This window comes from Zeus faber, assembly GCF_960531495.2.
Source record: "Zeus faber genome assembly, chromosome: 16".
NCBI classification, from domain to species: domain Eukaryota; kingdom Metazoa; phylum Chordata; class Actinopteri; order Zeiformes; family Zeidae; genus Zeus; species Zeus faber.
The window spans coordinates 15,229,758-15,243,233 of NC_137202.1; the positions used below are offsets into that span (position 1 = coordinate 15,229,758).

The 13,476-nt window shown below is 45.1% G+C and overlaps 1 protein-coding gene across 3 annotated transcripts in view; it reads right to left on the minus strand.

Moving 5' to 3' along the window:
* The window catches only part of ehbp1 (EH domain binding protein 1), a 177,964-nt gene that overhangs the window by 84,175 nt on the left and 80,313 nt on the right, over positions 1–13,476 (minus strand). For all 3 annotated transcript variants that reach the window (XM_080016292.1, XM_080016291.1, XM_080016290.1), the window contains exons 11-12: positions 4,326–4,504; positions 1,800–1,848 (exon numbers count right to left, since the gene is read on the minus strand). In XM_080016292.1, coding sequence (XP_079872418.1) covers positions 1,800–1,848; positions 4,326–4,504 — 228 coding nt within the window. The remainder of the gene's footprint in view (positions 1–1,799; positions 1,849–4,325; positions 4,505–13,476) is intronic.

The following is a 13,476-nucleotide window of genomic DNA, read 5'->3' on the forward strand; positions in this document are numbered from 1 at the left end:
TTGTCAATGTATTTATTTTACTTTCATTTTATTTTCCCACGTTGACATGAAACAAAAAATCCCCAGCACGTGAGAGCTCTCGCGCGGTGCGTGTGTCCGTGTTTCCCACAAGCCGGGAGCACGGCAACCCAAGTCAGAACAAACTTTTGAAATAGGCCTTGTACATTAATATGAGTGGAGATTCAGCTTGCTTATTTCTCGCCTCAAATTTGTTCAGAAACAGATTTTAGTGGACTGATGAGGTGAAATCAGTGAAAGTTTACAGAGTTAATAAAACGGAAGCCGGAGTACAGCTCAAACCTCAATGGCTCAGAACAAGGGGCTTGGCTGCTCATTCACAATTAAAGCTACACACACTGAAACAGCCCATATTGGAAAACTATGGTATACTGCAGGGGCATGTCACATGACTCAAATGCATAATCTGAGTGGTATTTTCAGCAAAAAAAAAAAATAAAAAAAAAAATAAAAAAAATGTTTTGGGGACCTCAGAGACCTATAGTAACACGTGTAAAAAGGAGCATCATAGGTCCCCTTTAATCGAGGGCAGCTCAAATAGGTCTGGCCGTCTGTGGGCCATCACTTGGGATGGGTGCTTCAAAGCACCAGAGTGCTTTCTATTTTCCATCACCTGGATGAGCCAATGTCTGCAAGGTGACTAGAGTGACTCGAGGAGTGTAGCAGGCGGTCGTAGTGGCAACTGGGCGATGTATAAAGCTCCCGTTTACACAGTGGATGTACTGCTGTACTCCCCGACTAAACAGTGCAAACTGCGTCAGACAGGACTACAACTGGACACGGCGTGGTGGGTATTCACCAGCTATCACTATTTCCAGCATATTCCCTCTAATACTTAGAGAATATCTCTAGTCTGTTCCTTCAGGGAGAGGTGAGGAATGTTTGTTCGCCTCTCTCTATCTCCCCCTCTCTCTCCCAGCACAAAGCAACGGTTTGGCTTGGCCGGTGCGGCTGTGGCAGGTTGCAGATGTCAACAGGCCTGGACACGGCGCGGCGGCCACAATGCTGTAGCTATTCACCAGCTATCTTGTCTGGCATATTCCCCATATTACTTCTATCTAGCCAATTTCTGCAGGGGCTCCAGGAGGACCTAGAGGGGAACAGCTCGCTGATATGATATTGGGTCTCTCTCGCTCCACTGTGGTTATTGTCAACAGGGTGGCATTCATGCCTAACAGGGCCAGCGGAGGTTATCGCCCCGCCAGAGTGTGTGTGAGGAGAGGAAATCAACCTGCAGGAACCCTACGCATATCATTCGGTGTAGCCCTCAGGGTCTGAGAGGGGACAGCTGTCTGGGTGTGTGTTTGTCCGCATGCCGACGCGCGTGCGCTCACATGCATGTGTATGGTGAAATAGTAAAAGAGCTATATGTGTGTGTGTGTGTGTGTGTGTGTGTGCGTGTGTGTGTGTGTGTGTGTGTGTGCTGATACATGTGTGAGGAGATAAAGAAAAAAGAAGCAGTGTGTGTGTGTGTGTGTGTGTGTGTGAATTGTGGTCAAGGGGAAAGGAAAATATGAATGTGCATATGTGCGACCGCCTTTACACATAGATGTAAAAACAAATCATAATCTGCAGCAAAAATATACTCATTATACACACACACACACACACACATATACACACACACACACACACACACACACACACACACACACACACACACAAAACACGCCCCCCTGCCCCCCGTGTCGAGAGATTAATGGCGGATCCGTAAATCAAGACAAATGGAAATGCGGTGCTCAGAGGGCACCAAGCTGGGTGGCGGGGAGGGTGGGCCTTACCTTTTTGTTGTTTTCTTTAATATCCTGAGGATTGAGCGACTTGTAGTCTCTGGAAGAGCAGCAGGGGGGAGGGTCGGGGGAGAGGTGAGAGAGGGGCTGTGTTTAAATATGCGTCACATGTAATGGTATTAGAACTGTAACATGCAATTTCATAGCGGCGCAATCAACAGAACTAATAGAGTGGAAAATATGTAAAAATAACACACAAACGGGAAGGCGTATGCACGAGCACATGCGCACACGCACACACCCACGCGCGCACACACACACACACACACACACACACACACACACCCAAGTCTTTGATGATGAATTAACATTTTGTTTACTCTCTTGACAAAACTCAAGGTTTTTTTCCCCACTTATTTGAGTGTTTTAAACACGATGTTTAAGACTCTTAGAAGCGTGCATGTACGCACGCACGCACACACGCACGCACACACACACACACACACACACACACACACACACACACAATTATTTTTATATATTCACACGTGCACATAAATAGACACACACAAGTGTATGTTTGATGCCATTTAATTCACATACACACACCATGGGGCTTCTATTCATATTCTGGAACTGACGGTTAATTTGCACATATTTATGTTTGCATATTTGTGTATTTACAGATCAAAGTGCTGGCGTTTGCCAGAGTATATGTCATCTATCACATAACGGGTTTGTGATGTGGAAAATGGGGTTGGCGCGCAGGTCGCAACGGGACAAAAGGTTAATTGTGTCAATATGTATCTAAGCATTTGAAAGGCTTTAAAATCATTGACACCAGCGCGTGCGACACATTTACCGCGCGCGCGCGCGCACACACACGTGCGCACACACACACACACACACACTACTTTCAACGGTTTACCAATTTGGATTTCTAAACTTCTTCCTCGGGCAGAATACCATGTTTTTTTGTCCTCTCTTGTGCGGTCGACCGAGGTTTGAGCAAAACAAACGTCTGATCAATCTGGTTATAACTTGTCTGGTCTCAAATCGAAACGTGCACATGTGTACCTTTGTGCTGTTCAGTGCATGTCATTGTGCGTGTTTCTATAGCCCGTTTCCCACTTGCACTGGAAGCTGTAAACCTACTGGCAATGTTCCGTACTGGAGTAATGCGGGAAAAGGAGCCAATCTCCATGTTCCGTAAAAGTCGTTCCGTAAGCATCATCGATCTTGACCTTGTATCATTTCTGGGAAAATGGCAGCGCTGCTATGAATGGAAGCGTATGGGAAAGGAAGCAGTCACATTGCTGTAAAGCAGCGGTGGAGCCAAATCCGATATATAACGCGCAAATAGTGCGTTTTGTACGAATATTTATTTTTCGTACAGACTTAACAAAAGTTATTAGTTTTCTGGGTGAAAAAATAAAACATTCGGGAAAAAAGCCAGTCCGAGCCGAACCGTGACGCTCGGCTGCAAAGACGAGAAACTGAAACACGTCCAGTCTCTATGGAGACAGGTCTTTATATTCTAAAATTGTATAATTCATATAATTATTTATATATTATATTATATATATTATTATATAAACTGCCATAAATATAAAAATACGCGCACGCACACACACACACACACACACACACACACACACGTGTGTGTATATGTATGTGGTTGATGCATATTAGGCTTGGAAATTCAATATTTTCACAAATTACAACTTTTGAATGGACCTCTATGGGAATCTATGCTCCAGTTTACGCTTTGGGGCCGGAGAAATAGAGCCGGGTCCTAAAACAACGCGACTACTTCCGTCCCCGCTCCGTCAGCGGAGGGAACAGAGTCCGTGCGGTAGGGGCGGGGAGGCGGGCAACCAAGCGCTGGTCACTGGGAGCCAGGAAAAAAAAAAAACAGATTGCAATTGTACGTCCATTGTCTACAAACCCTAACCCATTATGTAATGTATTGGTAACGGTCATCTGTGTGGGAACCGACTCCAGACAGAACTATTCCGTAAAGGAGGCCAATGTGGGAATGACTACCTACTGCCTTTGCTGGATATTTCTTATCCAGCAATGGTACGGATTCCATGGGGGAGAGGGGCTTAGGTTGTATGTTTCTTCTGGGCGTAAGTGCACTTCACCACTTAAAAACTTGTCTTCATTTGTGTACCAATACATTTATTTATTGTTATAACACAAGCAAGATGGTGAGGTCTACAAAAGTATCCTTTGAACATAAAATTCGGATTCACACAGGGATCCCTGTCAGCCAAAAACAAGTAGGGGAGTAAGTACACAGATAATTTATTTAAGAAAAAGTACAAACACCCTGACACAAAACAATTCCAGTAAAAGTGAAAGTTTCTACATAACTAAAAGTATAAAAGTACGTGTCAATTCATGAGTGAGTGAGCAAGTGAGGTAATGAGTCTGTTTTAGTTAGTTAGCTGCAGGTTAGTGAGTCAGCGAGTCAGTTAGTCGGTTACTTAGCGGGTACGTTTATGAGTTGCCAGTTAGTCAGCCAGTTAGTTAGTTGGGCCGTGGTGAGCCAGTGTGTGCGTGCAAACTTACATGACGTCGGGTCTGAAGTGGTGCAGCAGGGCGCAGAAGGCCAGGCCGTTCCTCCAGGACGTGGTGAAGTTGGTGATCTTCACCCCGCGGTAGTTCTTGGTCACCTCGCGGCACCAGGCCAGCAGCGACTGGCTGGCGTTGGGCTTCCCACCCAGAATCGGACTGGGGATGGGACTGGGCTGGAAGGGGGGATGGATGGATGGAGGGAGGGATGGATGGATGGATGCATGGAGGGATACATGGATGGAGGTAGAGAGGGATGGATGGAAGGAGGGAGGGAGAGAGGGAGGGAGGGATGATGGATGGATGGATGGATGGATGGATGGATGGATGGATGGAGGTAGAGAGGGAGGGATGGATGGAGGGAGGGAGGGAGGGATGGATGGATGGATGGATGGATGGGTGGGTGGGTGGGTGGGGAAAATAAACACTGTGTTACTTACTCCATACATATGAGTAAAAACAATATGTTTCATGTGTGTCGATGGGAAGTTTGCTATTTCATTTTTGCATAACCACTGTACACATTTTAATATCGAAACAAACATATTTCACATCCACAAAGTAACTATATTTTTCAGAAAGATATCTTAAACTGGAGAACAAAAATGTTGGATTTGACAGGTAGCGTGAGGGTTTTATTTTTTGAGATCATATCAAAAACATTGTGGCTCAAACACCATTTTGGACAAAAACCATAGTACCATATCAAAATCCATTAGTGGACAAAGAAACTAGTTTTTACAGGGAAAATGGGAAAATGTTTGCATTTAGCACTATTACACACACAGACGCACACCCTAATGGCGGGTCATCCTCACGGCAGCGTATAAGTGTGAATAATGTAAACATTTTATTCATTTGTTCCGCCTTTGAAGTCTTATCCGAGTCGGGAGCTTCGACCAATGGGAGCGTCCCGCCGCCCACACTCCAAATCCCACGAATCCTTGGTGGAGCGGAGACACTTGTTTGTTTTTTTTGTTTTTTTCCCCCTCACTCTTTGGACGGTCAGCGGAACAAACGTTATTCTGATTATTCAGCCGGCTATTGACTAATCTGGCAATGGGAGGAGAGATATGGAGTAATTCTCTCTGTGATCACTTCAGAGCGTTTGGCAGCAAACACCACCGCTGTGATGATGTTAAAGCAATTCCATCCATTCCATAATCCCAGGACGGAAAGGAAATGTGCTAAAATCATTAATATAAACTTTTTTAAGCATGGCTAATATCATAGTTATTTCCCTAAATTGCACACGTTGGACAGTCACTTTGCGTATTTCGATTATATTGTTGTATTAGGTATATATGTATGTATTATATATGTGTTTCTTCTTCTGTCTTAATGCCTGTTGCGGTGCAGTTTTGTTTCAAAAATATAAATAATTAAGTATACTTAATTCTTTAAATATCATTTAATATACTTCAATAGATTATATGTATATTTGACATACAATTTCAAAAACAAGAGTATAATAGGCTTTTTAGAATCGAACACAATGCCAACATTTGCCGACACAACACACATGACACAACATGCAACGATATGCATATCATATGTCAATTTAGTACAATTAAAACAGCTTCCATGCTGTTTAAAACAACATGGAAGCCGAAAGGACTTAACCCAGTCAAGACCACAGTGTTCCTGCACGGGACACAAAATGCCGTGGGCAAACAACTCCCTCTGTTGGCGGGCCTGTGGTACTGCAGGAGAGAGGAGCGAGGTGGGAGTTGCGTTGCCCGGTCCACAGGCCTGCGTTGTCCTGTTTGACTTAAACTGATGTTTAATCTATTTTTCGGTTCTGCTCGTCGAGGAATCCAGTTTTCAGAGAGTAAATGGAAATGTGTTTGTTTGCACTTCATGGGGTAAATAGTGTGTGTGTTCCCTTTTCATCACACCGTGTCGTACACAACGCAAACACATTCATCTGCTTTGAGGCAAAACATAAATTGTGCAATTAGAAATTGCCTGTGGGCCAAAAATTACAGGCATTTCATTATATATATATATATAAAAAACATTTTTTTTACTCCAATGGCATTTCAAGACCTTATCAAAGCCACCCCTTATTACTTGGCTATTGGGCTGGCTGAAATAGAAGAATTACTCCTAATATTGATGGATTTTGCATATCAATATATGATTCATTTTGAACATCATCTTAAAGACCACCAAACTGCGACTCATAATAATATGGTAGTTTTTGATGGGAGTCAAATTTGAGATTTTTCAAATAAAATGTCAGAAACCTTAAGCTGCGGTATCACCGCCAGACTATAAAATCTGCTATGATGATATCCGACCCTCATAACAATCGGTCAACATTGAAAGGGGACAAATTATAATTATATATCAACTTATCGGGAAGCCTTGGCGGTGGGTGTTTGTTAACCTACATGAGATTTGTACATTTAAATACGGTTGAATACATCTGATTTAGCAGCAGCGCCCAAGACGCACGACTTGAGTTGCTGCCGAACACGTGACAACAAGCCCCAAGTCAGTTGAAAGAGACAGGGGACAGAGTCTAGCAGCAATTTCTAATCTTGTGTGCGTGCGTGTCTGTGTGTGTGTGCGTGTGCGTGCACGTGTGTGTGTGTGTCTGTGTGTGTGTGTTTGCAAGCGGTCGTGTCGGCCCCTGTGGCACCCTCAGTGCAGGGGGGAGGACAGTGAGAGCCTCGGGGGCAGACACTTGACATTTCCGGCTCCTCTTTAAAAGAGGGCCTTAACCTTTCCCCGCAGCTTCTCCAGACACGTATTAGGCGTCCTCCACAATGCCTGCGTGCAGCTCAGACAAACGACGGCGTGAGCGGTGGGGGCCGGCAAAATAAATAAAGAAGAAGAAAAAAAAACAAAAAAAAGAAAAAGAAAAAAACAAACAAGACATAAACCAAAAAGTCAACGCGGTCGATCGAAAAATGCTCAGAAAAAATGATGTCAGCAAGGCCAACACAGACATTTTTGAGGGTTGTTATTCTCTCATAAAAAAGGTATGTATATTCTGAATGGAATCTACTATGAAATAAAGATCATATGTCTGTCTCGTACTGAAATAAACACAGAATCTTTTAATTCAAATAAAGATGGACATATTTTAATTACCAATGAGCTGTATTCAACTCCCCATATTTACTTTTCACTTGTGCCAGAGTGTGTGCGTGTGTGCGTGTGTGAGAGTTTTTGGCATGGAGTGGTCCGCCTGTGGGCCATTCCTTTATGTTTTTTTAAGTGCTGATTGAAAGTAGCTGTCTAATTTGAGCGCTCTAATTACCTGGGATTAGAGACCAGGTGCTATTAAAGCAATTAGACACACGGTATACTTCAGCACCTCACACACACACACACACACACACACACACACACACACACACACACACACACACAAGAATGTGCATGAGAAGACACAAGGACAAATACTTAGTTATTCCTGTACTATAGCCGGCGGAAAACACACACAGACACACACACACACCCACACACCCACGGAGGATTACAATCGCTTTCTCACACACACCAATACACACTTACACACAGACGAATAAAGCAAGACGAAAATCATCGACAACGTCCAACAGGAAGTAGAGAACACACACAAGTGGAGATTTTGTTTGTATTAAACAACTAAGGCGTGTGACTCCATTCCAAATATCTACTGATCACTTCCTCAATCAGCGGGACCCTTCGACCGCACTCATCCCTCATAAAGCTCAGCCAAGTCATCTGCATATATGATCAAATATTCCATATTATTATAATAACATTATAATGCAATTATTATTATTATTATTTAATACCATACCTTCTTTTTAAAGACACACACACACACACACACACACACACAAATGCATTGACTTGTCAAGACGTTTGCATTCTTGCCTGAAGCAAGGTTTGTGTGTGTGTGTGTGTGTGTGTGTGTGTGTGTGTGTGTGTGTGTGTGTGTGTGTGTGTAGGTATTGTCTTTCTTTGTGCATGTACTATACTTTCCGTCCCTGTGAGCAACTAAGTATGTAAGTAAGTGTGAATCCTAAATCCTGAATCCTATATCAATTGTGTGTGCGCCAGTCTGTGAGTGTGTATACGTGTGTGTGTGTGTGTGTGTGTGTGCGTGCGTGTGTGTAACTGTCATGTAGCTAGCTCAGCTCCAGGGTAGGATTAGCGGAGGGCACCGCCTCACCCCACAAACATTCCATATAAAAACATAAATAAATAATAATAATAATAATATAAATTTAAAGCCGAACTTCATTACCATCAGAACACAACGTCTACATGGCCCCCAGCCCCTCTCACAGCCCAGTACGGAAACAAGACTACATTATATCTGTTGCCTCATCCCAGAAAAAAAAACAAAGAGAGGATGATCTGGAATAAGGAGAGAGAGAGAGAGGGAGAGAGAGAGAGAGAGAGAGAGAGAGAGAGAGAGAGAGAGAGGGAGTCAGAAAGACCATGAGTGTATGCGAGAGAGAGACTGAACACTCCTAATGGGAGAGTGACCATCGGTGAGCGTGTGTGAGAGAGACTGGTAGAGAGAGAGAGAGAGAGAAAGAGAGAGACCATCAGAGAGTGAGTGACCAGTAGGGAGAGAGAGAGAGAGAGAGAGAGAGAGAGAGAGAGAGAGAGAGAGGGAGTCAGAAAGACCATGAGTGTATGCGAGAGAGAGACTGAACACTCCTAATGGGAGAGTGACCATCGGTGAGCGTGTGTGAGAGAGACTGGTAGAGAGAGAGAGAGAGAGAAAGAGAGAGACCATCAGAGAGTGAGTGACCAGTAGGGGAGAGAGAGAGAGAGAGAGAGAGAGAGAGAGAGAGAGAGAGAGAGAGAGAGAGAGAGAGAGAGAGAGAGAGAGGATAGATATGGAGGGGACCATTAAGCCGCCTACAAAGCCAATGACAAGACTGAAGTAAACCTGGAAATGGAAGCAGCCCAGGTCACAGCGGTTACCGATGTCAAGAGAGGGATTTTGTAGGTGTCAGCGGAGAGGGGGATTCCGGGAGGGAGGGAGGAATCCGATTTGATATCTGGAATAACCAGGATAGTGGCCGAACAATGATAGGGAAAATTGCCGTGGGTGGCTATGAAATCTAATCGCACAAGTCCAATTGCATCGTCCCGACGTTTGCAGAAAACGTTGCCCGGAATGTGGCTCCGACGCGGCCACGTCAACCGAATTGTGCACCCGACGAGAAGATTTCATTGATTCCATTTTTGTCGCAGCTTTCACCGAGGGAAAAATCCTGTTCGAGATGACACGTAGCCAACTGTGATGAGCGCGAGGACACGCGCACATGAACATTAAGTGTGATCACGACGGGCAACGTGAAAGGAAAGAATGGATGGATCGTATTTGCATATTTAACCGTAGTTCCTCGGCCCTTTCCCTCATGGGACACAATAACACCACCACTCTACTAATACTGCAATGAACAATGAAAATAAGTACACAAATGAGAATTATGTTCATAACAGACCCACGACTACGACTACTAACAGTAATAATGTGAAATTAGGAGATTCTATTTTTTGTCCGTCCCGTCCAAAGGAGATCGAGCGCATCTGTGGCGCAAGAGGGATAGAATTTGGTGCCTTGCTCAACGGCAGAGGGAAAAGCCCCGAAATACGGTTCTCCGACTGAAGCGTCTCGAGGTACTGAGCGCCCGTTGAGTCCCCAACATCCTGACAAGTCCAATAAATAACATATCTATATCTAAAGTTTCAACTAAAACCATTAAGTCATCGATTGCAGAAGCTCCGGGGGCGACGCCAGACGTCGGCCAGTGCAACCTGGGCCGTGCCCGGGCGGGGTGGGGGGAGGGGGAGGGGGGGGCATTAAAACTAGCCTCTCAGCTCGGTAAAAGAGACACAAGTCAAACGTTTTAAGTGGCGGCTTTGTCTCACTCTTCAGGGCGTAACGCTTCAATGGAAACTTAACTGGCCTCAACCCCATGACATAAACCCGTGGCTGTGCGGGGAGAGAAGAGCTTCCGTGTCGCTCCAATCTCACTTTCATGGCTTCAAAGCAGTGTCAGAGAGTGTCAGATTTGAGGAGGTGTTGAATCTCATACTCTTTAAAACTTGTAATCCGCTCAAGGAGCCTACGGCGAAAAAAAAAGAAACAGACTTTAACATACACATACACACACACACGCACACACACACACACGCACGGCGCGCAGCGTATACGCGAGGCGTGCACGATAACGGACATGCACGGCTGTGTGGGCTGTGTAGAAGGCGTGCGCGGTCCTGCGGAAAGCACGGAGACGACAGATCAAAAACAAACCCGGATGCGTTTGTCGAAGTCATCGGTGGTTTTTGGCGCGGACGGCATTCAAGGTAAACACACAAACTTCACAGGCGTCATCATTGTCAACATCACGTTCAGTCGACCACGTAAAGACGGACATTTTTTTTTTTTTTTCCCCCCTTTTTCAAAAACAGTTCATAAGAAACGGACATTGGATGTATCATGTACGCTCCTCTATATGCACCTTCCATTGTTAGTTGGTGGCACAAATGCCACCTTTGGGCACATGCAGCAAGAAGGGAATTCCATAAACCGGCCTAGTAAGTTCGTGGTCAGCAAACTGTAGTTATGGATGACATCATCATGTATATTAACAAAAAAGAACAGCACCCATCCCCAACCCTTCCAAGAAAAAAAACACTCAAATGAATCGATCAGAAGAGCCGTCTTAAGGGTGAAGACAAGGTCGTTGTGTTTTTGCTGATCTGATGGATTTCCACTTTAAAACTAACAAACGTAAAAAAAACAAAAACAAAACGACAACAAGCTATTACTAAAAAAGCCGTCCTCTTCCTCAACTCCCAACCTTCCCGATTATTTAATTGCACTTTTTCCTTTTTAAACACAACAAGCTTTTCATCTCCTTGTAGATTTGGTATCCAACGTTAAGGGAGGGGCACAGACACTGGAACAGGCGAACAAATGTAGCGTGGAAAATAATACACATTAACATACAAAAGAAAGATCGCATTACTGCTGTAATCATGCAAAAAGGAGTGCAAGGATGTGACTATGCCCGTAAGTGCACGCTTACAGAGTGTTTTTTTTTTTTTTTATACAACAAAGTCAGGCCTCTTTCTTAGATTGGGGCATTATTATTGGCATACTTTAATATGCAAACAACAGTAATAATAAAAAAGCAAACATGCTAAATATAAACAAGTAAATATTTTGAATTATTTCCCTCTAATTGTTAGTCTTGAACGAGCAATTCTCAAATAATTCTCAAAATAATCCCCATAATGTGAGCGCACGTGACGAAGGGCACGTGACTTCTGTCGACCTCCAGCTACAGATGGAGCATATCATCTGGAAACATCATGTTTATAGATTCACACCCGTTCCGCCTTTTTCTCTTAAAACTCGGTATAAATAATGCATGGAGCTAAATGCCAGCGTGCTCTGCCTCCCCTAGCCCCTGGTCTGCACTGAATGAATGCACAGCTGTCAACACGTATGTTGGGCCCAAACTGTGATCTTCGCGGCTAAGGGTCGGCACGGTCCGAGAAGCGGACACGGAACGACCGCCATTCATCCTGACAATTCAAACGGTGTATAAAGGAAGCGTTACAGGCCGAAGTCAAAGAGTTTTAACCACAACACCGTGCGCAAATGACTGCGCTCGCGGTTACATGTCATTTCACAGAGGTTGATCTGGGAAAATGTCATGCAAATGCATGCGGAAGGTGTATGAATGCGCTTGCTTGTGTTGGCGTGTGAGTGGTGGGTGGGGTGTGGGGGTGGTGCTGATGGAGGGGGGGGGGGGGGGTGCATATGTATCCCATCTCACAGTGAACCTGCGGGCCAACAGAGAGGCGCTTTCGGCTGTTGGCGTCTGAAAAGCAATATGCAAAGAAAAAAGAAAAAAAAAAAAAAAGCGATCTCCCTTTTCCAGGCCCCGCTTGGCTTCCGAGGCCTATTCCGCTCCACAGGCGGAACGGCGCAAAGCGGCAAAGACGGCAGGCGTGAGAGGCGGGAATTGAAAAAAAAAAAAAAAATTTTTTTTTTTTTTTTTTTTAATTAAAAAGAAAAAAGAAAAGAGGGGAAGGAATGAAACGGGAAATAACGCTGTTTTTGGAGGAGGCGGGAGACAAAACAGAGAGCTTGCCAGCCGTCCCGGCGCCCGCCCACCCAGCCGCTCGCTCGCCCGCCCGCCCGCCCGCTCGCTCGGCTAACATCTAACACCGGGGCATAATGTGGTGTAAGCACTGGCTTTAGCTTGTCATGGAAGCCACCGTGGCATTACCCACACGCACGCCTCCGCATACTGGCTTTGGCTGAAGGAAAAATCAAATAAAATCAAATAAATGAATGAACGGACGGAGCGGGCAGGACGGATGGGAGGCGGTGGGGGTTGAAGAAAACGGAAGCTGCTGGAAGGTGACACTGCCGCCGATGAAAGCGTCCCGGTTCCACGGCCTCTCTCTCTCTCTCTCTCTCTCTCTCTCTCTCTCTCATCTCCCCCCCCCCCATCTTTTCACCTTCCCGTTTAGCGCAGGCGTCGAGTGTCGACTTTGCGATGGGATTCCGAACCCTAGATGCACCTGCGCGCACGGAGGGTTCGGCCCCCTCTCCTCCTCGTCGTCATGAATGCCGCCTTCACACCACGGCCAATGAGAAAACATTTGGATAGTCACAACAGTGTCTGTAAATCAATTCAAGATCCATGGGTCGGCTTTAGCGTTAGCATTGAACTACGTTGAAACGTAAAAGCACAACATACGGCCCTTGAATGATTACGACCCTCACAAAGTGGTAAACCTGGCATCCTACATTCTACTGCCTCCAAAACAAATAGGTTCTTGTCGATTCCGACTCTCTTGAGGCCCGAATGCCTCTCCTAGTCTTTATCCTCCTCTACCTCCGAGGAAAGACTTGAGGACAAAATGAAGGAGGAGGAGGGGGAGGGTGGGGGGGTGCGCTCATAAATCTATACGGGCATTAATCTCCTTTAACTGCCGTCTTCAACAAACAAATTAGGGGTGCGTGGGGTTCAGAGATCAGCTCGGCTGATAAGGGCGCTCCGCCATTTATCAATTAATCTTAACCTGGCCAAGGAAAACTCATTAAGGAGGCCACTTCACAAATTATGTTCTGCAGGTAAAGAGGCTGAGAGGGTGTGTG